The sequence below is a fragment of the Aythya marila genome (genome assembly GCF_965140915.1).
Source record: "Aythya marila genome assembly, chromosome: 7".
Lineage (NCBI taxonomy): Eukaryota > Metazoa > Chordata > Aves > Anseriformes > Anatidae > Aythya > Aythya marila.
Genome location: NC_139048.1, coordinates 21,090,086 through 21,114,646, shown reverse-complemented (window position 1 = coordinate 21,114,646; position 24,561 = coordinate 21,090,086). Strand labels below are relative to the sequence as shown.

Genomic DNA, 24,561 nt, shown 5'->3' with positions numbered 1-24,561 from the left:
TGCCTCCACCGCACTTGCTGTGCTGCTTAGATCTTACTGACATTCCATTGAAGACAACGGGGATGTTAAAAGATGAGCCTGATGAACGTGGCAGCAGAAGCAATTGGTGCTTAGAGCTGGCCACACCAGGGACATGCAGAAGCAATCAAGTGGGCTTAAGCGCCTTGATTCCTACTTGCAGAATATTTGCCATACTTTGTTCTTTTTGTTATAAACCTAATGATAGCCATTGAACATATTAAGAGAGCAGATTAGCTTTTACCTAGTACAGATACAGAGCCACACATTTCTTTGGCTGATTTCTTACCTGTTTTTAAACATCATTTATTAGAAAAAGTATATGCTTTCAACTTATTTTTCCATTACTGACATATCAAATTTGCATTTTGTTAAGCAATACGAGGATTCTCTCCGCAACATAAAATCTGCAGTTTTGAAGAAGCAAAAGGTTTGGATAGGATCAATGAGAGAATGCCACCAAGAAAAGATGCTCTTCAACAAGATGGTATTAATACTATAAACACAACAAATGCCAATGGAAACAATGGAACTGGCAACAACAATGCACAGTGACCACGTCAACTTCTGGTTTACTCACTTATGTCTTGCCTGAGAATTCCTAGATTACTGCTTTTTGATGTGACAACAGATGAAATAGCCAGGGGGATCAGCTGAAGTGACCACTTAGTAAGAGGTGGAAAACCATCTAACTTGATCCCGCTGAAGAAAAACCATCGTGCTTTTGAGACAACAGCCCCTCTCTTTGCATGGTGACACGACCTCCTGGGAGCATGCTTCGTGGATTTACACACAGTCCATCGCTGGCTGCTGCATCTTCAGAAGAGATCTGAGGAGAGAATCGGGCTGTTATCACTAAAGCACATCTAGACTAGCATCTTACGCTTATTGTTGTCAACACTTTAAGTTTACAAATGGGATTTTCTTTCAGTAGAGGTAGCTCGTTTGTTTGTTTGTTTTTTTAAATCAGACTTTCAAATACAACCCTAAGAGCTAACTATTTATTAATGGACATCGGTTTCATGAAATGTCTTTAAAACAATAGATTAGAAAGGTCTTAAAATATCTGAGGCTGCAAAAACTGTATTTTAAATAGAAAAAAAATGCCAAAAAAATCTCAGTTGGTCATTCTGTAAAATGCTGACCTCAGGTTTACTCCTTAGATGTTGCTAATTCTATATTGTATTCACTGTATTTTTTAGTTACAGCTTATCAGAAGATTTCTATGTAGGAATGTTTATTACTTGAACACAGATTTTAAAAAATATTTAATTTAGAAACATTTTTGCCCAGCTTTTTCAAGACTCTTCCCCATCTTGAATTTTAAAAAAAATATTATATATACTAATTTTAAAAGTAAGAAAAATATGGAAGTGTTAATTTTAAGGTACTTTTAATTGAACTTTGTACATTGTTTAAGTAAATTTTGATTCATATCAAGTCTGTAAAGCTTGGCATTGTATTTTGTGTATGCATGTTTTCATTTTGCAAATATTTAATATATAGACCTATGATGTACATCTATAGGTTACGTAGATGTTATGGGTACTTTTACTTTATTGTGAGTATTACAGTTGCATAAATAGCTAGTAATCACTGGGCTGAATAGCTGCAAGCTTTTTATTATTTTTTAAGCTGCAAAGGAAACTGAAACTGTATTGGACATACTTTTTGTTCTAGGCAAAGCAGCGCGTAAGCAATTGCTCTGTTCAACTGCTAAGGCATTAGTGAAAGTGTAAACTTGAGACTGCATGTATTTTGATATCTACAGGACTGCTTGGTTAAAATAAAAATTGAAGCCCTGTGCTAATTTGTTCACAAATAATGGACTGTACTGATTGCCACTGTACTTTGTTACATATTTTGACATTTGCTACGTGTCCTTCTCATCCCCTGGAACACAACTTGAAACTTATGTCACTAGAGTTCATCTCCCTTTTTTTTTTTTTGTTTGCCATGAAGTACGATCTGTACATACCCCTGTCTAAGTTGGAAATTTTATGCATGTTCTGAACTATTCAAGTATTTTATAAACAGTAGCACACAATAAATTTTGTGCATGGGCTGCGGCTCTTATCATTGTGTATTGGTTTTATTTGGCATACTTAGGTCTAATCTGACTCTGACTCTGAAAATTGTGTTGAAATTAAATACTGTTCAAAACTTAAGCTATTGAAAATACAGCCTAGGAGGTGAGATTTAGCTTGCAAAGAACTAGTTTACCATAAATGCTATTTAATTAAAGTGTTACTCCTGATTTTTTTTTCTTTTTGAGTTCTTTCTTATATATTAAGCACCTGAACATTTTCTGTGTGCTAGATCAGACATCCATTGTTAGTTTGTACAGAGATGTAAGAACAGTGTTAGTTGTTTATAGAGAGGCTGTGAAGCACAGCCACATCTTGTATGTTGCTTTGACCTAGTGTTCAAGACACTAGTGAAGTGTGTTGGGACTGCTTTGGGGAGGGCTGTTTGTTTTGACAGCACAGTTATCTGATCTAGTCTTCTTGGTATATTGTCTTTGAAGTATGTAGGGCAAGCTGCTGAACAGGATGAGAATGAAGGTGAAAAAAATGTGACACTAGTGGGATTTTAATGTCTGATTTTACTTTATTGCAGATGTGTTCTGATTGGAAACTATTCTCAAAGTTTGCGTGCAGAAGATCAAGTCAAAAAATGGTAAGTTTTTTTTTTTTTTTTTTATGAAACAACCTCCATACTACTGAGCTGTACAGTCTATGTGTGATGTTGTGATAGAGCAGACCAAACACGAGCTACTGATGGCAAACATTATGATGGTACCTTCCTCCACTAATGAGAACGTCTCAGCCTCACAAGACAGTATATCCATGATCTGATACTCAGATCTTAGTTCCTGTTACTATTCTGACTAGCTGGAATTGTGTACTCAGAGAAAATACAAATTCAGTCTGTGTGTGGAGCTCGCAGTGGATGGAGAGAACAGCTTCTTGTCCAGCAGTCAGTGCTCTGATTCTCCAACAACAATCAGTTGTATGAGTAGTTGTTGGCAGGTATGAAGGCAGAGGTGCAGTAGAGGAAAATTTCTGGGCAATTTTTTTCAGCCTCTTCTGCTGTGTACTTTTCATGTTGCCCTTTAAGCAAGCCCTCAGGTGACAGGATTGTGTCTGTGGACTTCCTCTGTTTAGGAAGCAAGTACTCATTTTTTGCTACTCTGTTTCTGAAAGGTGGAGCCTGCAGCTGTCTCTAATTCTTGTATTGTTGATGAGAAAAAAAAAAATGTATCCTCCCTCCCAGAAAACCGTAAGTAGTTTTGCTTTGTATGTTTTCTGCTTTCAGTGTTTTAAGTGGAGGGAAGGCTGTGTCAGTAGTCTGTTCTTGGGTAGGAAGAGCAGAACGCTTGGAAGATAGCTTTGTGAGCGGAAGATTGCAAGCAGCAAAGCATGGCTGGTTCCTGGCTTGAGCTGGAGCAGTCACTGCTTTCCTGCTCCACTGCATGGGGCTTAGTGGGCACCCCCGGAGGGCCGAGGGACCTGGCCACGTCCTGCCCTGAGCTGCTGGATCTCAACAGCACCTGTAGTGCTGCGACCTGCAACGAGGATTCACAGATGGCTGGGGACTGGGGGAGGTGTTCCGGCTGCTCTGAGAAATCTGAATGCATTTTAGTGAAACTGAAAAGCAGGCCTGAAAGTACAGAATGTGTTCGAGTGTGGTGTTCTGGGGTCATGCTAAAACAGGACTTGGTACGGTCGAGAAGCTTGCTGCCACCTGGTGAGCCAAACAGGGAAGATCAGCCTAATTTACATGCTCTGCTTGCATTTAGTTAAAGGGTGAACATAACCTCACCATCTGAAATTACCTAGTGTTAAATAATAGTTTTCCTTTCAAAGCTAATTAAATTCCAAATTGTGAAATTGAAAAACTTAATTGTGAAGAAGATTGGTCTTTTTAGCAAAAATACAAGTGTTTGCGATTGGGGATGCTTTTTTCTTTGAGGTAGAATCCTGGTTTGAGTCTGAACAGTTTTTAAGAGGCATAGTCTCATAAATGGCTTTCTTTTTTTCTAATGTTTAATCTTGAAACACCATTATGTTAGTTATATGTAAAAATTAGGCTGTTTCAGAGGCAGGATAGATAGTATTCTTCGTAGTGTTGTTCATTCTTCTCTTGCATTGCTTCATTCAATTTTTATTACCCATTTAATAATTCTTTATTAGTAGCATGCAAGGAAAATAACTTTTTGCCATAAAACATGTGAATGACATTAGGACATAAAAGTCTCTTCATCTATTCATTTTCTTGTAGTAACAGCATGTATGACCTAGATTGAATCAACATTCTGCTTTGCATGACAAACGCGTGGGGATATTTGAGTTGCATGAAAAGATGCAGGTGCATTAATACGCTTTAATCTTGAGCAAACTTCCTTACTTGTGAAGAAACTTTGCATTTAATAATTAAAGAAACAAGGACCAAAGCTCATGAGAGTTTTGGCTATGCTTGGAAGCCTATTGACATATATATAATTCATATATATGTTTATATATATATATAATTATATATATGTCAATATATATAATAACAGATATATATATATAATATATATATTATATATATAATATATATATAATTATATATATAATTTTTAATATATATAATTATTTATATATAAAATTATTTTTATATATATATATAATTTTTATATATATATATATAATTATATATATATATATAAAACATGTCTGTGTGTGTATATATATATATATACACACTTGTATCTCACTGTGGATACTTGCACCAGTGATGACAAAAGTAATACACAGTGAAATGTCCTTTAGTCTCCCAAATCAGCTTCTCTATGTTGTTCACATTTGGATTATTTAGCTTTGATCTGACTCAGAAATTTTAAATTGGACTGTGTTTCTAAGTATAATATCAGAGAACACAGCTGTAGAGTATTTTATATAAGTGAAATACTTGAATTTTTTTTTTATAGTAGACTTGGTATCTGCCATTGTTTTGCAAAAACCTTTATGTACTTGGTGTACATGAGTGAAAGGTTTCCCCTATTAGAATCAACCCTACTTGTGCTAGCTAATTGTTTGAGAACCAACAAAAATAGAGCTTTGCTGTTTGTGTGAAGTTTATATATATATATATATATGTGTGTGTGTGTGTGTGTATATTTTTACTTGATAAAGCATTGCTTAGAAATGTTAGGAAATACAGTGCTAGCTGTTGGACTTCACGGCTGCCTGGGGACAGATATGCTGTGGCTTTCAAAAAAACAAATGTACTGTCAAAGCTGTTTGTTTTTTTAATGCTATGAAACCATCCACATAGTCAATTGTATCATCTATGTTGCTGTCACTTCCAGTTTGAATTTACACATGTTCTGTAGTGTTAGCATCTACTTACAGCAAATTGCTGGACAATGAAAAAACAGTATAACCCACTCCTTTACAAGGTGATTCTTCAAAATTAGATTAATTTTATTTTTTTTTTTCTGCCTTAATAACAATCATAATTAACTGCTAAACATAATTAACTTAAGAACTTAAATAAGGGGGTACAGTCAAATTCTTCTTAGGTACTTAAACTGTTAGTCTAATGTGACTTAAACTGAGCACTCATTTTTTAGTATTAGCATGGAAGGACTTCAAAGAGGGCTTTTGTTAGAGAACCTGGCTGGGTTTTTGTAAAATGTTTTACGTCATCGCCTCAGGCTTTTTTGTAATCCATGGTTAGTTCAGCAGTTAAATTTAGATTTTTCAAGGAAGTCTAATTATGCAGGAGGTTGGCAGAGGGGAGATGGTTTTGTCTGGGCCAAAAGAACTAAGACTTAAGGCTAATAGACAAGATATATCTTTTATTATACAATAAAGAATATTATGTGCTGTAAATTTAAGGCAAGGGTAAGTGCAAAAAGCTTATTAAATCACCAAGAAGGCATCTTTGATTATATAATGTTTAAAATTATTCTTTTACGCACAATGGGTCAGTGTCTGCATAAAGCATGTTACATGTCCTCCAGTTTGTTTTAAAAATGAAAACCAACGAACAGATAATCCTCTTCTATTGACCAACAATTGCCAGTAGCAAACGCCTGTAATCACCACTTGTATCACTTGATATCATTGAAGCCAAAGTCTTCTGATACATTTGTGAGAACACCTGTTTAATTTGCACAAGATCAATCTGCAAAGAAAAAAAAAAAAAGCACAAAGCTTAAATATAGTGCATGATCTGAACTCTTAGACACTTACCCCCATCTCCCTCACAGACTATAGAATACTAGCCAAGGGTGTAATGTGCAACTGATTAACTGTGCACATTGTACAAGCCCTCAGTTCCCTCTACAGACAGATAAGCAGCTCCCAAAGCAGTCTTACCAGTTGCTCCTTGCTTTCAGAGAATCACAGAAAGGTTTGGGTTGAAAGGGACCTTAAAGTCCATCTGGTTCCAACCCCGCTGCCATGGGCAGGGACACCTCCCCCTAGACCAGGTTGCTCAAAGGCCCATCCAGCCTGGCCTTGAACACTTCTGCAACTCCCTGGGCAACCTGAGAACCTTACCTAACTTTGCTAGGACTGTAGTATCCTTAGTTCATGCAATTGAACCTTTGGAGTTGAGATGCTTTTCTGCTACAGAGATGGGCAACCACGTTTAGGAAGGTAGACGTAGTATCACTATTTAGCTAGAGATAATTAAACTACTGTATGAAACCTGGCGTCAAAACCAATTGCTTTGTTCATCCACATCTGAACCAGATAAAAGCTTCATTACAGTACGTGATTTTTACAGTTGTGAATGAGGGGCTACATAGAAGGCTGGCTACATATGAGGTCTACAGAGGAGAAAGTTTCTTACCTCGCTGCGAGTGACTATAATCCTGATGAGAGTGGAATCATCCGTGCCAGCTCCTTTCATAGAATAATAAAGTCTTTCTGCAAAAAAGGCTGGGCGATTCAAAGCACATTGCACTGCAATAAAGTATATTTTTAGGATTAGTTCTAGTATAGTATGCTGTATGGTGATACCTAGCATGATGAAGTCAAAATTTATGCTGTAGACAGCTAGAGGTAGATATCAATAAAGATTCAATACTGTAGATTACAGGAACTGCTTTATAAAGCTGAGTTTATCTTGTATCTGAACAAATCAGTTAATCGTTCACAAGAAAAGTTATGGTTATTACCAGTTAACTTGCCTAGAAGTGCTTTTGAAAGCTGGCTGAAACCTTAATTACCAAATCTACATGTATGAACAGATCTTTTCTTTGGATAGCTGGTACTAGGATATGAGGTATTCAACTTGTGGTCCATTGCTAGAGTCTCACTAACAAAAGTACAAAGGTAAAAAGTTCTCATTCTCAAGTAGCTGTGGAATTGATTTTGTTTATTAGTTTGTTCCTTCTCAAAGCCTTTATTTTACATGATTTCAGAGGCTAATTTTTCCTGTAGAACTCTTTAGTAGAATATTATCTGAGAAGATTTTGTTTAATACAGTAGGTTTTAATGGTTATGGCTGCAGAAATGCAGTCACTTTGGTAAGCATTGGTGGGACTTGTGTGTGGAGTACTTGTTTCATTAGTAGTAAATCATACTGGTTCTCACTAACAGCGAATCATGATAAATTTGTAGCGCTTTAGTACAAGAAGTCAGCAGGGAATAGTGAATTCAAAACAGCTCTTCTATTTTGGTGACATTTGCTTTAGAAAATGCTGAACTTTTTGGAGTAGGTGATGGTGGAGAAGAGAACTAGAAAGGGAATTGTGCCTAAAGGAGGTTCTTGTTGGTTCTGCACTTGTGTGGGGGTGGTTCAGCTGTCTGCGCTGAGGTGCCATACAACCAGCACCACTGCTGTTACATTGGTACTCATATAATTTTGCAGAGTGCTGACACACAGAACCACCAGCTCTAAGCCCATTTCTGTGTAGTTACATGTCTTTCCAGAAAAGTGACAAGTAGTTTCTATGTAACCTTTCCTCATTACAGACTTTTTCAAGCTAGCTGCTTACTTTCTTCAATCTAAGTGCATAGTGAGTAATTTGAATAACTGAAGTTACTTTTGTATTAGTGGAGTCTCAGACTGTGTATCCATTTGCCATATGGACAGGGCTGAATTGGGTTCTTCTTCAATTACATTTAGAAGGTTTTATTGCCAAGGGATAAGGATAGGGAAGAACGTATTACTTACAAATAGCCTTCAAGCCACGTTCCACATTTCCAGAAAATTCTCGATCGATGCTGCTTAACAAATCACGATTAGCAATCTACAAATAAATGAGATTAACATGTGGATAGTGAAATGCAACAACAAGTGGAACCTTAATTCAAAAAATGCTGTACAATCTCATTTGAAATCAGTGAAGAACTCCTACCCTCGAGTATGCCTCAACTGTTGCTTTTAATTGGGGAAAACTTCTGCTTGCCAGAACCATATTAAAGCATGATTCATCAGTCCCAAGTCTTCCTTCTCCTGCTTGGTAAAGACGCTGAGCATCTTCTTGAGCTTTTTGATAATCCACATTTTGATTCTCATCCCGATTCCCCTAAAAGCAAAGATAACAGATATCGAACATTGTTACATGGACAAGGCTATGTTTTAATTGCTTGAAGTGTAGACCCCGCACGCATATGTCCAAAGCTAGAAGTAGGGAGAGTAATACCAGTTTGAAATACATTGCTTTAAGGTTACTTTTTTGGTTTAATAATTCTTGTAAGCAGAAAATAGAAAAGTGGCCCAAAACTCTTCTCTGTAGTGTTTGGTTTAAGCTGTAGATATACTGTATATGTACTGGCACATAATTTTGCCTATATGTACCATCTCATAGGTCTAGTCTTTTTCAGGAGCTATAATTAATTCTCTGTTTTACTTAATAATGTAAGTTTTCTCTTGATTTGTTTCTAGGCTTCAAGTTGCAAAGAATCTTCCCAAATGAACTAATGAATTATTTTTCTGAATATGCACACCTGAAATATCTCAGGCTTTCTATTATATTTAGAATTTGCTAATTTCAAGTATGAATGTCTCTAAAAAGCACTTAGTATAGTTGTTATATGTCAAGTAGGGCTTGCGTGACATTTTATGTGCTTTGGGATTTGTTTTTTTGCTGCACAATGCATGGATGGATACTGCTAAATATACTGGCTGAGTAGGCTAAATACATGCTCTTAAATACTGTTGTGTCTGTAGCTATTAATATTTAAATTATGTGGTTGTCAGTTACTGTAAAGTACTGGATTTATCGAAATAAAAATTAGCATGAGCTTCTCAAGCTTTGCTTTCTTGTGGATTTTGACTTTGTAATCCTAATACCTAGTGAATAGCTGAACTTTTATAAAGGTAGAAGTAAACAAGATAGTCATAGAAATTCTAACAGCAAATAGGCAGATTTATCACAAAAATTTGGGAAGTTACACTTACTATGTATTTCTTCCTAAACTGCAACTTACTAATCTTCAACGCAAAAAAGAGTCCTATTAATGATACAAAATAAGCAGCCTTCAATGTTCAACTGAGTTCAGCAGCAGCACATAACTAATTCTAGTTTTCTGAAGGGAGGGCTGCAATGTGACTTGGGAGGTAAGTTTTGATTTACAGTGCCTCTAGGCTTGTTTGGGGGGATTCTCACATATTTTACCTACCATAAAGTTTATCGTATCAGTATTACCCAAATGATTTTGTTTATGCAAAAAAAAAAAAAAAGAAAAAGGAATAGTGTCTGGCTTTAACAGCAGTGTGGAACAATGCTTGTGCTATTTACAGTTTGATTGCATCTGCTCAGTAAACAAAATACAAAAAAAAAAAACAAAACGAACACACACAAGTTCTCTGAGGTAAATAGGGTTCTCAATTAAGTCACTCAGATCATCATATAGATAGGAAGCAACTCTTCCTTGAGGAGGGGCTGAGGTGCTTTGCCTTATCATTAGAGAATGTATTAGTAGTCTAGGGCTAAATTCTAACAAAACCTAGCTCTAGGTAAGCATGCATAGGCAATTCATTTATGGAGCAATTATAAACATACGCAAAGAGTGTATACCCATATCTTAACAAAATAAGCAAGAAAAATTCAAGCTTACTTGGCACATAGATACAAGTAATCGTTCAAAGTGTCCAGAAGTGTCTGCTCTGATGTCTTGTTCGATATCCCTTCCAAATTCTGACTTATAGCAGTTCACTATGTCTCGTATTTCCTGGTTTGTCCTTGTGCAAAGGATCTCAATCAGCACTCTCTCCTGGGTGCCTACTCCCTGTAAGCAGAGGAAAAGAAGGTGTAACTGCAAAACGCCACCTACTTTTTGTTCTACTGTGGAGGAAGAAAAGCAGTCACCTGTTACTTTAAAACTCAATACAATCTACATTGTAAGAGTGGTATTCTTGTAGTGTGAAAGCACCAAGTTTACTGTATGCTTATTTAAAAAGGAATGAAAATTTCCAAAACATTAAATTCTGCACTAGCTTAAGAAATACCCCAAAACTGCACACCCACAATGGTGACATCAGCCAATGATAACAGGAAAAAGGTTTAGGAAGAAAATGAAGAAATTATTTGGCAACCTTATTGTGGGAACATATCGGAGGAAGGCAGAGCCTTATCTCTTGCTTTAAAGGCTATCGTATGCATGTAAATCCTATCTTGATCAGTGTACAAGTGTGTTCCCCATTCCAAATGTGGCTGCTTCCTCAACATGGAGTGTTATCAGGAACTTTTCATAGATGCTTCCCTCTCCTCAGGATAGAAATTAACTGTGGGTTCTGTGTACAGTCAGATCTTACTGGCATGGCCCATTTCTCTTCAAGCAAGGAGTAGATCTATGTGAGACTTCTAAGCAGTATTGTAATATAAATTAAAAAAAAAAGGTTTATTGTTTTTTGCCTCCAGTAAAGCTAGATCTTCATTTGTGCTCCATATTCTTTAGAGCTCCGCATTCATACATGGGTTAAGTGACTTGTTTCCAGTAATCAGGCACTTGCTCGCCGCTGTAACTCAAGCAAGCAAGCTGGACATACCAGTTTACCTCAATGAAATGTTTAATCCGAGTAGCTGATCTAAATTCCAGTGCAGTCTTAACACCTGAACAAATGCATTCATCACCTGACCTTAAGAAAATATTCTTTCATTTTTGTCCTGTAGAAAAACCTGAGATAATCCAAAAATATCTTTCTGTACCAGTGGCTTGTTCCCAGCAAGGAGAGGTATGTAAACTTCAATTTAAACAGTGGTTACAGCTTAAAAGCACCATGGCTCTTACTAGATTCTAGCAAAAAGTATGACTAAGAGAGTGTCAGAGAACAAAATTCCATCCTGCAGCACTTCATCCCCTGTGGTACATCTGCTGCAAATTGGCCAATCCTGCAAAAATTGGTCAGCACTGGGGCATAAAGCAGAAAATAATTTTAATCCCCAGTCCCTCCATTTACTTTCCACCACAGCATTTTTCAACAATGCAGGGATCAGGTATTCTGTTCTCTTAGATGAGTGCTTTAAGATGGTTTTAACTATTTGTTCAGATGAGAACCGTACCTTCATCGCATGACGTAAACTCCAGGCGTCATAGTAGGTGCTAGGCATGAAGAGTGCTAGAATCAATTCTTCCACATTTCCACTTAACTCAGACTTCAGATCTTTAATTAAATCCTGTCCAATTATAAATATAAAAATTAAGTAATTATATAGTATGAGGGCTAGAAAATATTTTGTGACACTGTTCAAGTGGCACAAACTTATCCCAAACCATCCACTTTGAGCAGCTGATGATCTTTTTGTGCTCCTGTTTGCTACAGCACATTGTTATCCCTACCATTCCCTATAAAGCACAGACATCACTCCTTTCTCTATGGATCATAAAAAAGGAAACAGGAGTTAGGTACCGGCCTGCACCTTTAAAATGAGCACAATGAGTGTAATAATGGCATGGCACTGAATTACTCTAGCGAGCTAAGCCCTTGGTGTGGAATCACCACCAATTCTCAACCAATTTCTCAGTTTGGTTCTTATGAGTGGAAAAAAAAATATTTTTGAGCTTGTTTGTGCACATAAAAAGCTCATTATTTTCAGACTAATACATAAACAGTTTATGCTTGATTATTTTCTTATCCAATAATCATAACAAACTCAGAGAATCTGCTTGTTCAGTCAGGGTCCTAGCCAGACTCCCCTGTGCCCTCGCTTCTACCAGATATCAGAACACCACTCTGGTAAATAGCAGCTGTTCACCTGGTATGCAACAAAAAGTTAACCGAAAGAGGTGCATTTAAAAAGTGCCCCAAACCACTTCCCAGGACTAAAATGCAATCAGGCAGTTATAGCAGCAGCTGAAAGTTTGTGGTTTTTTTTTTGTTTACTGATTCAAAGAGCTAGCGAACATACCTTGCCATACATAGTCTTGAAGGCTGCCTTGATTCTTTGCCTTTGATCATTGGAGCGGTTAGCTACAACATCAATGATAGCCTGCTCATCAGTTCCTTGAACACAGAAAGGCAATGTAAGAGCTTAATCATAGAATCCATGTGGTAATCCTTCCAACACTGTGCATTTTATTATTGCCAGTTTGGGCATAGTTACCTAATACATGCATGAATATCAATTAGGTCAATTTACCAAATTTCCTATTTATCTTAGTCTATTAAATTGACCAAGTCATTTTGGAAGAGTGATTTTTGAGAAGATGAAATAGAAAATAAATAAGAGAAAATAAAATAGAAAAAAAAATACAGTAAAAACTGAAGAAAAGGACCAAATAGTCTTAGTAAGTTAGCCAAACAGAAATTTAAGTAGCTGTTGCTTACTTACCAAACCCCTTCATAGCTTTGCGCAGGATTTCTGCATCCCTGTTAGCATCAAAGTTTGGAGCAGCTTGAATTGTGCCCTGGGTATACTGAACTGTTGCTGCAGGCTGAAAATAAGAGCTGTGTTTAACTAGCTGTCTTGCACAATATACATTAAAGTTAAAATCACAACTTTGGAGTCAGCGCTTCAGGAGAAATCACAGAATGGTTCGTTCCATGAGTTCACCATTTTTTCTAACCCAGAAGCAGGATAGCATTTAATTGTGTTCAACAGCTTGGGCCCACCAATGCCTTTACACAGTGGCATGGATGAGGATCGACTTGATGAGTATACACAGGTACAGTGTTATGGTTTTGTTTGGGTTATATTCTGAGCGTAGCTGGGAGCTCTTGATGCAGAATACTCTGTACATTAACTTCATCTGCAAAGACATCTTTTACAGTAAAGGACAGTTTGCTGCTTTTAAACCATTTGAGAATATAGAACTAATTTATACCCTTTCATATCAAACTCATTAAGAAAAGCTGTATTAAAATGCCTGCATGCAAATATGCTTACATTTCTTTTTTTCAAATTACAGAGGCGTAAATCTGAATCCTATTGAAAGCAATGGCAACAAATTACTTTTCTGTGTGGCCAAGATTGGTATTTTTTTTTATTATTATTTTTTGCCTTTAGCACAGTGTCCCTCTAAAATAACATCATGGAGGACCCAAATGCTGCAGTGAGTGACGCAGTGCTTTCAGAACTTAATTACTTGAGTTTCCCCTTGCTCAAAATTGCCTCTCATAGCAGTTCTTCCTTGCATTATGGACAAGGACAATTATTGAACAATTGTTACTGAACAATGTGTAATGCTAACATCAAAATACATTTTCAGCCATCACATGTCCTTTCCTCTATGACATATCCCCAGCTCATATTCAGTCCTCCTCCCTACCCCCTGCCACACAACCAATTGTAAAGACACTGCTCTACCCCAGGAAGAGAGAGGTGAAAAAAAAATACAGAAGCCACTTTAAGGTTGATTATAGAAGAAGATACAACACATACCAGACCAGGCATTGGTGACGGTGCTTGTCCACCACTATAGTCTGTTGAAAATGAATTAAAGAACAAGATAAAACAAATTAGTTATATTTCTTATTATGTAAATGCTATCTAATCTGAAAATAAAACCATTTACAGACCTGGTAAGTTACAGGTCTACCACTGCACAAAACCTGTTTGCTAAGGAACAGTAGTTTTAATGATCAGTAACTGAAGTTCTTGCCCTTGAGAACAATGGGAAGAAGTAATCACAGAAGCATTCTGGTATATACACTAGCAAGGGAATTCTAAAAATACTAAATTTACTGGTGGTGTGGGAGCTGGAAGGATCTCTCCTTATTAAATAGTGCTATTCTTGACAAAAGCCAATGTAGGCCATGCCAATGAAGAATGCATGTCCTGTGCTGTCTTTCAAAGTTGTATTACTCTGTTAAAATGTCTAACATATTAACAATAAATACCGAGAATTCATTGGTGCAAAAAGAACTGAAGGAATCTCATTTCGTGATCAAAAGCACTGTGAATACCAATGTTGCAACTACATTTGTTATGCTAGAAGTTTATTTTTATCCATAGTACGTATGTACAGTTATTTTTTTTTTTTTAACAGCAACTTAGTTATTAGACACAGTGAAACAATGTTTAAAAGAAAGGTTTTGCTGCTCTGAATTTCTTGCAGCCACAACTGACATGTTCTAGGATAAAAATGTTCTTAATAGTAACTGACTACTCAAAGTATGAAAAAAACTGCACTGTTTTTAAGCAATGGTGTGTATTCTCCTTTCCACTTGCCCCTCAATGCACATGATCACCATGAACACAGAACTGCTCAGATTCTGAAAAACACATCCCTTTCTTTGAGGTTAACAGAGCAGCTAGGTACTTTGTGAATGTTGCCTCTGGATTTCACAGTTCTGGTCAAATACTTGCAGTCTGAAGAACAACAAGCACCTAAATGACCACATCATGATCATTAATCAGTGACAGACGTCCCTTTTGGATGTAATGTATACAGATGGTTCTCATCGGCTCTTTACTGGTCTCATCAAGAAAGGTGGTAGGATGCGTACAGCATACAAACCTCAGTAGCTAAAAGTAGCAAAGATAAGGGCCTGTTTTGTTGCTAACTGTCCTAGTTTAACTTTGGATGCCTGAAGTATCTTAACATATTGCAGGGAAACAGCCACGTACCTGGAATTTGTGCTGGTCCACCTCCACCATAGCTTTGGACAGGAGGCTGGGGATAGCCCCCAAAGGCAGGGCCAGCGGGAGGCACACCAAACCCAGGGCCTGCAGGGGCTGGGAGAAGATCACAGATTTTAGCAAAAGAAATTTTATAAGTGATTTCTGGCACAACACGAGCCAGGTTATTGAGCAGAGCTATGCAAGAGATTAATTTTCTTTTTCTGTGTGTGTGCAGTGGCCTAAAACCCAAAGGTATCAAGGCCCTGCTATCAGCATGCAAGCATTTATGCTAGATAGCAATCTGTCTAGCTGTCTAAATGCTGCTGCCTAAATTGATCACTGAACAAAGCTGCTTTTCATTACTACATCTACCAAGCACAAAGAACAGTTACAACAGAAATAACTCCCAAGTGGTGCTGTGACAAAGGACCTTACCTCCAGGGTAAGATGGCATTCCTCCAGCCTGGGGAGCTCCAGGGTAGCCCCCTGGGGCAGGATACCCCGCTGCCGCTGCCCCTGGATACCCAGCATTCGGTGGTGCCGCAGGGTAGGTCCCTCCTCCTGCGGGGGGGTATCCTGCGGGGTAGGTGTACTGACCAGCTGGCGGATAGACAGACTCCTGCCCTGTTGGCTGAAACACAAAGCCCAAAGATCTCTGTGTGCCCGTTATCAGGATGCTAGAGTAAAAACTCTCAAAGTGTCCACGTATATAATGCTGTGATTAGATTTAGCTCTTAGGAGCAGCAGCATTCCCTAAGCCTGGGTGTGGGCCTTCTGGATGGGTTCTCTTGCTCTTAAAAAACAGGTATTTAAAATCAGCTTTATAACGTACCATATGGACTTAATAGAAACGATCCTTACTCACAAACAATAGAAGGGTGAGCCACACATTATGTACAGTACACACCCATTCTTGCATACAGAAAACACATAAAAAGCAAAATAGTAAAGTCTACCTCAGATGTTTTCCTCAGGTTTGGTTGCTCCAACATTTCTTAGCCCCAGATTACTGTGCCCATAGTACAGTGAGATCCACTTCCATAGCAGTAGTCTAACCTTTCTCAGCCTGACTCAACAAAAAAATTTTAATGGAATTTAAATTCACAAATCCAAAGTAAGGATCCCCAAAAGCCCTGCTGGGATGGCCATTATAGATGGAAATCTTTCATATTGATTTATTTGCACAGGTTATTGCTTTGGGCATCATGAGTAAGACTAGAAAACCTAGAATGATTCATCTAGCATTTAAAGTTTTTTTTTTTTAAATTCATCCACTAAAGTTGGCTACATTTTAGATGCTAGCTTAAAAAAAATAAAAAATAAATAAATCATACAATATAGTTAAAGTGGCAAGCAGGATAAATTACAGCTTTAGAGCTTTTCAGTATTTTAGCAGGATACAGTGAGTTCCATCCTTAAGTCTAGTTCAGTACAGCATAAAACCATATAAAATTCCCACAATCACATTATCAGCACTGTACTAACAAAAGCATAGAGGTGCATCTAGCTTTGAAAAATGATGCAGGCATATCAAAAACACTGCAGTATCAGCCACACCTGATACATTCCAGCCTCCTGTGTTTTGTTGGAATATATAGTCCGTTCAGTCATGAGCTGAAGGTGGAACAAAGTACTGTGGCTGAAGGATTGGGGGGTCAAAGTCAAGCTACGGTGTCCTGTATCCTCAGAAAAATACTTACTTGGTGTTGTATGAAAGCTGCATACTTGAGCTTGGATTGCTCAGCAGCTTTACTCTTCCTGAATGTAATAGTCACTTAAGTTTGTTCAGCATCTCTGTAAATACTGGGATATGGGTACACATGTTATTTGGTAGAGACTGGTTCAGACAATACCTCTGATCCTCTACCTAAAGACCCTTCCATTTATGTAAGAACTACTGATACTTCAAAAAATTATTTGCTGAGATAGCTATAGAGAGAGAGAAAAAACAACCCACAAGACCAGGGCATCAGACCAAAGCAGAACCAACCAACTGACCAAAAACCCTTCTGGAACAACAGGCAATATTAAAAAAAATAGGTCATAAACTTTCTTCTTGGAATTCATGTGAGACAACTGTAGAGTCTCACTTAGGGATGGATATGTGGATGACAACAAAGACCATCATCTATAGCAAATACTTTATATGGACTAACAGCTGCTATTTACACACACATATAGCACGGTAAGAAGGGCTACTGACAGCACGTAAATGCGTTAGGAGTGCAGCACATTTAACAGCCATACTTACAGGATAGCCAGGGAAACCAGGGTAGCCAGAAGGGGGATAGCCTGGGTATGACATTCTGGAAAGAAAAAAAAAAATTGTCAGGCACTGTAGATGAGTTTGCAGTAGCTATTTGCTGGCTAATTACCCGTGACATCACTTGAACAACGTGTTCAGTGCATTCGGTATTGCTAAGAGTATTTGTCAGCTACTAAACCACAAAACCTTTCCCTTTTCCATACACATGACAGCAGCAAGCAGGATTTCGAAGAGAACCATCATCAACTTTGCAATTAACTGCTGCCCTTAATTAGTGTCAGAGAGATACTGACACATGGTAAGAGACCTGACTCCCAAATAATTCTGAAATAGAGATTTCAGACCTTTAAGTGCCAGCAGAAGGGGGCTGAGCCTCTGCCAGAATAGAGACAGAAGAGTCAGGCTAAAGTAGGTCTCAATTCTGTAACGCATCAAGCATTTCTCCTGTCAGCCTGCACTCCTCCATTCACAGGAATAGTTCTTGTGAGGAGAGTAGTTCCTTATCTATCCCAGAGAAAAGGATCATTCGATCATTTGTGGTCAACTGTTACCTGCTTTTGGCTATTCTGATGTGTGTGCACTGCTAAATGCAGGCCAATGATTTAAAAGATCAAATAAAGTGATTAAAAATAACACACACAAAATTTATGCTAGCTGTTACAGGTATGACAGCAGGACAGGTTCACTATGCACATGTTAATGGCAAGCTGAAGCATGGGAGGACCATGGTGGTTGAGCAATCACAACTCAGTTACTTTGACCTTTAAGTCTCTTTCAAAATTCCACGTTTGTCTGACTCCTGCAAAGCACAGTGACTCAGACTTTCTGGTGTTGATGACATGGGACATCCTTTAAAATTAAACTGCACCAGATGCTGGTCAGTGCACCATGAAAAAGGCTTGCAAAGATCTAAATTTTAAGCTAAAATGAGTACTTAAGAAAGAAAACTCTACGAATGGAGGTTTATAATCTAAATGTTTTAGAATCATTAAGGTTGGAAAAGAGATGTAAAAAAAAGCTATTAGCATAATACAAATTTACAGATAAGCCATGCCAAAAAATGGGAGGAAAAGGTCAGACAAGAGAAGTAGCAAAGGTGCCTGGTTTTGAGCATGCATGCCTTTTAGTGTTTCATTGACTATTCTGCCAAGAAATGCCTCCGTGAGACATTCCTGTCTTGCATAAAGGTCGCTGAAGAGGGAAAGAGGCGGGGAACCTGCTGGAGGGGGAGATCCCAGCATGAAACCCACCTTCAGAGCAGCTCCGTAGTAACCTGTGCACATCGTCACGTGTGTAAGAACTGCTTGGGCTGGGAAGGGGGGAATCTGTTTTGTTTTTAAATTGTTTAAAAATTAATTAAGCTGCTATTTTAGAATTTATGAAGAGAAAGAGTGAATTTAGCCTCTCTACAAATACTTTATGCTGATGGAATTATTTTTGTTTCTTACTTTAATACTATCGCACTCGTGCTCAAAACACCAAGATGAGGAAGCATCCAGGTATGAGTTCAGCTTCCCGATTTCCACCACACATCATTTGTAATCCCTCAGCATTATTTAATTTGTGTAGGAAATTTCTGTTTCCTGGTAGTAGCTATTTGTTTTAGTCCCGTTTTTAATAGAGGGACCTGTGGAGTAGCAGCAGAACAGGCCAGAGATCATCAACCACGTCCCCAACCAGTTGGGCAGGGAGTTTTGACGTCATTAGCCACACTACTAAACATCTACAAACTACTAATGGCAGGGGAAAAAATCCTGTTAATGTTAACAAGCCAGATTCCCTGATCATGGACTGGGAGTTACTCCCTGCATGTTTATAAGATAGTATCTTAGCTGCATAAATCAAAGGAAATTGGATATATAACTATACATGTAATACAGTTAATGACTATTTATGTTTCTAGTTATTTGTTGGCCAAAACAAATGGTTATGAAAGCAGTATTCCTACTGCATTGTACCATTAATTGCAGAAGAACTTATTGCCTGAAATATCTCAGATTTAATGTGGAAAACATTAAAACGTAGAGCAAGTTAGTTCAAATAAGAGCCAAAACAAACTTGTAGAACAGTACAACTATACAGTCTCCTACTGATAAACTAGGATCATCTCTTAGAGGGTCTTTTAAAATAAATAAAGGGGGGGAAGAACAGTATGAGGTGTACTTGTGGATCTATGCTTTGATCATAACCACTACTAATTGCTATTTGTTTTCCTAAGAGGAAGCTCCTTAAACCAATACCCATACAGTATTTACTGCTGACAGCTATTTGAGTTGACTTTTAATTCTGGCCCTCAACAACACATTTCTTCTGGTATTTCTGTTACTTAAACACCAACTGTAACTCTATTCAGGAACAAGACGATTAGCAACACTTCCTCTGGATTTCAGTGCCACTCCTCTTGTTTAGAGGAAAATACTGCCCGCAAAACTGAATATTAAAAAATAAAACCCCAAAACTTCTGTTTTTCAGCTTTATATAATTCAATTAAAGTTACACTGTTAGCAAGACAATAACACGTAAAACTTGAAGGTGTGCACAGTATCATTTCCCCTGTTATTACTTTCTTTGCTTTTCATAGTGCAAAATCAACAGCTGGTGACTGCAGGTCAGCTGTTTTGACAGCTGTAAAAAGTTTAATTTGTATGTAAATGGGACCCAAATTAACCACCTGTGTACACCTATGACAAAGAGCATGCTAAAACTGCTTAACACCTTCCTTACTGTCACTGTTTCGGTTCCTTTTCTAGGATTTGGATAATTTGTGACACAAATTCTTTTGGGAATGGCAGCGTTTTGTTTAATCATCCCCCTCTACCCAGACCCCATCAATACTTTTTATTTTGTGTTTTTAACTCAGGAGGACGACAAAATTTTTGTCAGTTTCCTTGATCGTTCCGGGCGGTACCTTCAGTGCCAAGCGGGGCTTTGAGACTCGCCTCAGGTACCCGAGTCTCTGAAGACCTTACAGTGCCCAGCCAGCAGTACTGACTGGAACAGCCTTCATACACACATCCCCGAGGAGAGGCACGAATTCCCTTACACAACACCAAGAGCTTGATAACAAACCGCAGCTGCTCCCCTGGCTCACCGCCTCCCTCACAGCACCTGAGGCCGGGCCCGTTACCGCCCGCCCAGCCGCACCGCCTCAGCCTGTGGGGGCTCCCGGCACGCTGCCGGCCCAGCCGACCCCCGGCGTCCCAATTTTTGGTGTTTTTTTTGGTCGTTTGGGCGGGGCGGGGGCGCTGGCTGCGCAACACCGGGCGGGCAGAGGAGGGCCCGGGGTGGGGACAGGAGGGGTGGGGACAGGGTGGGGACAGGGCAGGGCAGGGCAGGGCAGGGCAGGGGGCTCGAATCAGCCCCGAACCCACCCCCGGCGTCTTTAAAGGACCCCCTGGGGGCTGCCCCACCTTTTGGGGCCATGGGGCCACCGCCCACCCGGGGCAGGGCGGGGTGGTCGTGGAGCTCCCTGGGTGCGGTGAGGCGAGGCACGGCCACAGGTAGCGACCGCCCTGGTTGCTCCTCCTGAGGAGAGCGGGGCTGCGGGGCGGGCCGGCTCCTCGCCCTGCCGAGCCCCCGAGCCTGTGGGGTCTCCCCAGGGTCCATGGGGCTGATCCCGAGCCCGCCCGGAGGCGGCGGGGCCAGGCCGGGCTGCTGAAGGCGGGGGACGCGCGAGTCTCGTCAGCAGCCCCCATCCCACCCCCGCCGCCTCACCTGAGGGAAGCCGCGGAGCCGCCGGCCTCTGTCCCGCAGCCGCCCCGCAAAATGGAGGCTGTGGGGCCAGGCGGGGCCCGCCCCGCCCCCGCCACCGGGCCCGCCCCGCTGCCCGCGGGCAGGGCCGCCGCGCCCCGGCCCGGGCCAGCGGATCGCGGCGGTGCCGCCCCTGCCAACCCAGGACCCCTTTTCCCGTCCGTACAGGCTCGCCCCGTGTCCCCGGAGGCGGCGGTATGCGCCCTCCTCCCTCGGAGCGGCGGGGAGGTAAGCGGCGGGCGGCGGTGCCGCGGGGGGGCTGCGTGAGGGAGGCGCTGCCGCCACACCTGAGCCCTCGGTCAGCCGCCCGGCAGGCCGGGGGGGCGGCCTCGGAGCGGCTTCCCCTTGGCACCGGTGCTGTGAAATCGCACCCTACCTAGCGCGTGTGGCTTTGAAACAGGTCTGTTTGCTAGCAACACGTCAGGGTGCAGCTCAAATCGCTCGTCCGGTAGCTGGCAGTCAGTCAGCCAAGTCACCTAGACCCCCAGAACAACGCAGTGGCAAAGCACAGCAAGGACTCCATCAGGCCTGCAGGAGTTACTCCTTTCCTTAGAGTTACTCAAGATCTAGGTCCCAAGAAAGCATAAAGGTAGGACTGGCCTGACTAATACACCCCTTTCCCTAGGCGAAATCTCTATTGTTGTCACCTGTATGCAACTAACTGCTGTGGGAAGTGCAGTCAGTGTTTTCTGTTTATTTTTGAGTCTATTGTAATGCTTATTCATATTATATTTAGCACAAACCCTACACACACATATTCCTGTCTTTACCCTGTGGCTAATTGTAAGAGATTCTGAGCAGCAAGGTACAGTTTATGAAGGATCCACCCATGCTGTTATGCAGTGGTTACTTGTGATTATTCAAAATAACTTCTTCCTACTCTTTATGATTAGCATATGTTAGCAGTTTAGAGACCATTAAAATGCAAGCAATCTTATCCTGTAACCTTGTGTGGTACTCGAATGCTAGATGCCAAGTAAAGCCACTGTTCTCTTTGTCTGTAAAATAGCATTAGGTGCAGGCAGCAGAAAATAGGTGGCTAATAATTTACCATGCCTGCCCACTTCAAGTGAAAAGCACGTAAAAACATATAAAGAATCTAATATAAATGATCTATCTTCAGCAATATTGGGCTTTTATCTTCTTTGTCCAGAACACATCATGAACAGCTTTAAGAATTTAATCCTTACCGCATTTTTCAATTTATGCTTCCAGCAGATGTGTAGTATACTTTACCTCTGTTAAGCTCATTTCTTTCAGAATAGGTGTATATTAAAATTCCTGTTTCTATAGGAACCAAACACACTTATAAAACATGATTCTTTATCTCTTGTATTTAGTGGACTGTTTGGATTTGAACTACTCAAGAAAGGAACCATCTGTTTTTACAAACAAGTGGGAAAAGAGCGAGAGAAAAAGTAGCATACATCTAAAGAATCCCAATCTATGTTCAATGTGTTGCATGTGTGTTTGTTAACAGGAATATCTGGAATGACTTTTAAAGCATTGGAATGGGACCATTGTGGTCATCTAACTTCACTCTATATTCAAGGAAATCCATTGCCTTGTTACCACAGTTGGAGCTGTACATTTAGGAATGCTTCTTAAACCCCCTAGAGTCAATACAACCTCCCAGTTCTAGAAAAATCAAGGTCAGTAAAATAGGGAGACAAACTCTTGCTCATTTCTTTTGTAATATCCTTGCATCTTCTGCAAAGACATGATACTGGACAGAATTCTGGCCCAGAGGAACTTATCTCAACTATATACTTGTACCATATGCTATCAGTACATATAAAACAAAACTCCCCCCTGCTCCCCCCCTCCAAGTAATTTATTGCCTGTAACATAGGACACTAAATGCATTGCTGCTTCTCAGTGATGTGTATCCTGGTTGGAGTCCTTCACGCTTAAGATAAAGCATTGCTTTTGATCTTATATTTTAGTCAGTACAGTTAAAGGGGAAAGTTTCCTATAGTTCACAGTAAGCAACAAGATCTGGTCAGCTTTGAACCATGGGTCAAAGTATAACAAACCAACAAGATACTGCAGTGATCCAAGTCAAAGTTAAGTACTAAAGGTATTTTCCCTCTTACAGTACCTTGTGACTGCAGTAATTAAAATGCAGATAGTCAAAGTTAGCTGTTGAGTTAACCTCCTGTGTGAACAGGGAGCAGAGCAAGTACAGTTCACTCCAGAAAATGTTTGGTTTGCTGAAATGAGAGTTACTACCCAATGAGTCATGTTAGGACTCCACCCACTTAGTCCAAACATAAGGGTTTCATGCAAACCTTACAACTGCCGTCAAGGTCCGCAGTTCTGCTGGGTGGAACCACAGTAAAAATAGACACTTCATCCTTACTCAGAGCATGCAAGGAGAACAGCAGGTTGTTCTGCTAGATTACTTGAAATAGCGTGTCCAACAATTTTCACCACTGATGTTTTACTCCTCATGATTAAAACCACATATTTCAGATTCGTTACTAATAAGTAGATGGCATCCATCCACAGGCTCGCAACATTTTGCAGCAGACTGCAGGATTTTGCCAAGAAACTTAAATGACTCAGCTGACATGGCAAAGTTAGTGACCTTCATCCCAGTATACTGAAATAATCAGCAAATGAAATTGTGATTCTGGCAGCAAGGATACTTTTTAAACATCAAATTGCAGATTACAAGTTTTATTTGTTACTTTCAACAACGTAGAACACTTACTCTTATCTCCACTTTCCAAGGCTTACAACCAAACACAAAGATGTTCATGTTAAAGATGAATCACTGGACATGCTGGATCAGGCTGACACGTTTATTCTGAATGAGGAACTCAGTATAAGCCGCTTGGACTTGACAAGAAGAACCCATAATTAAACTAGAGAAGATGGAAATTAGCATGACCAAGGAGGAAGAATTTGAAAGTAAGCACAAAGGCCATGTTGAAAAAGGAATTTGTTGAATTCTGCTAAGTTGGTCTGGGATCAATTCCAAGTTTTCTCTTGATGAAGTTCTTAAAAGTTAGGAACAAGCCAATGGTACCTACGGATGAAACTGAAGTATCACCAATACTGAGAATAATTCAAACCAGAATAAGTATGGGGATCGTTATAACATCTAGATTTGCTAATTAAGAAGTGCTGTAATGCCAGGTCATGCATTTAAATTAGTAATTTCTATGGTAATTTGGAGTTCAACTGCAAGTGACAGCAGTGAAAGGATTAGGGTGGTGCTCAGCCATTGAAAATGACAGACACCAAGAGGCAAACAAGGAATTTCTAACAGGGAAGTATTAATATATTCTTATATCCATTGATCTATACACTGATACAGGTATGGTCTGTACCAACAAGAAACACTGAAAATAAGTTTAAAATGGGCAGCTAAGTGAACAAAGCATAAACAGGGCAGGAGAAGAGAGGAGATGCAGCTTAATATGTTTAGTGTAGCAAAAGGAAGGCTGCTGCATGATGACTATCTATAACACAAGATGTATAAATACCAGGAAGAACATGAATTGAA

At 39.6% G+C, this 24,561-nt stretch overlaps 2 protein-coding genes across 6 annotated transcripts in view; one reads left to right on the top strand and one right to left on the bottom strand.

Annotated features, from left to right (window-relative positions):
* PPP3CB (protein phosphatase 3 catalytic subunit beta) overlaps positions 1 to 9,530 on the top strand; it is a 52,277-nt gene extending 42,747 nt beyond the window's left edge. The window contains exons 13-15 of one of the 5 annotated variants that reach the window (XR_014317926.1): positions 2,638 to 2,697; positions 3,225 to 3,300; positions 8,911 to 9,530. Coding sequence is in view for 4 of the 5 variants with exons in the window: in XM_082764926.1 (XP_082621052.1) it covers positions 395 to 573 (179 nt within the window). In the remaining variant the exon portion in view is untranslated. Of the gene's footprint in view, positions 1 to 394; positions 2,460 to 2,637; positions 2,921 to 3,224; positions 3,301 to 8,910 lie in introns of those variants that run through there. The other 4 variants (XM_082764928.1, XM_082764926.1, XM_082764925.1 and 1 more) reach the window with 4 other exon arrangements.
* ANXA7 (annexin A7) lies at positions 5,852 to 21,116 on the bottom strand. The gene is made up of 13 exons (XM_082764929.1): positions 21,012 to 21,116; positions 17,283 to 17,337; positions 15,467 to 15,662; positions 15,038 to 15,145; positions 13,850 to 13,890; positions 12,800 to 12,902; positions 12,377 to 12,471; positions 11,531 to 11,644; positions 10,086 to 10,256; positions 8,381 to 8,551; positions 8,197 to 8,272; positions 6,868 to 6,980; positions 5,852 to 6,195 (listed from the first exon to the last, which is right to left on the bottom strand). The coding sequence occupies exons 2-13, from the start codon at positions 17,334 to 17,336 to the stop codon at positions 6,073 to 6,075; spliced, it is 1,365 nt and encodes a 454-aa protein (XP_082621055.1). The 5' UTR covers position 17,337; positions 21,012 to 21,116; the 3' UTR covers positions 5,852 to 6,072.
* Between the last annotated feature and the right edge of the window lie 3,445 nt (positions 21,117 to 24,561).

Excerpts from the sequence above, each read along its gene's own strand:
- ANXA7 (XM_082764929.1), bottom strand. The coding sequence starts at position 17,336 with ATGTCATACCCAGGCTATCCCCCTTCTGGCTACCCTGGTTTCCCTGGC. Across the intron at positions 15,146-15,466 it reads AATGCCATCTTACCCTGGAG|CCCCTGCAGGCCCTGGGTTT; the intron begins GTAAGGTCCTTT and ends ATCTTCTCCCAG. Across the intron at positions 10,257-11,530 it reads GTTTACGTCATGCGATGAAG|GGAGTAGGCACCCAGGAGAG; the intron begins GTACGGTTCTCA and ends CTCTGCTTACAG.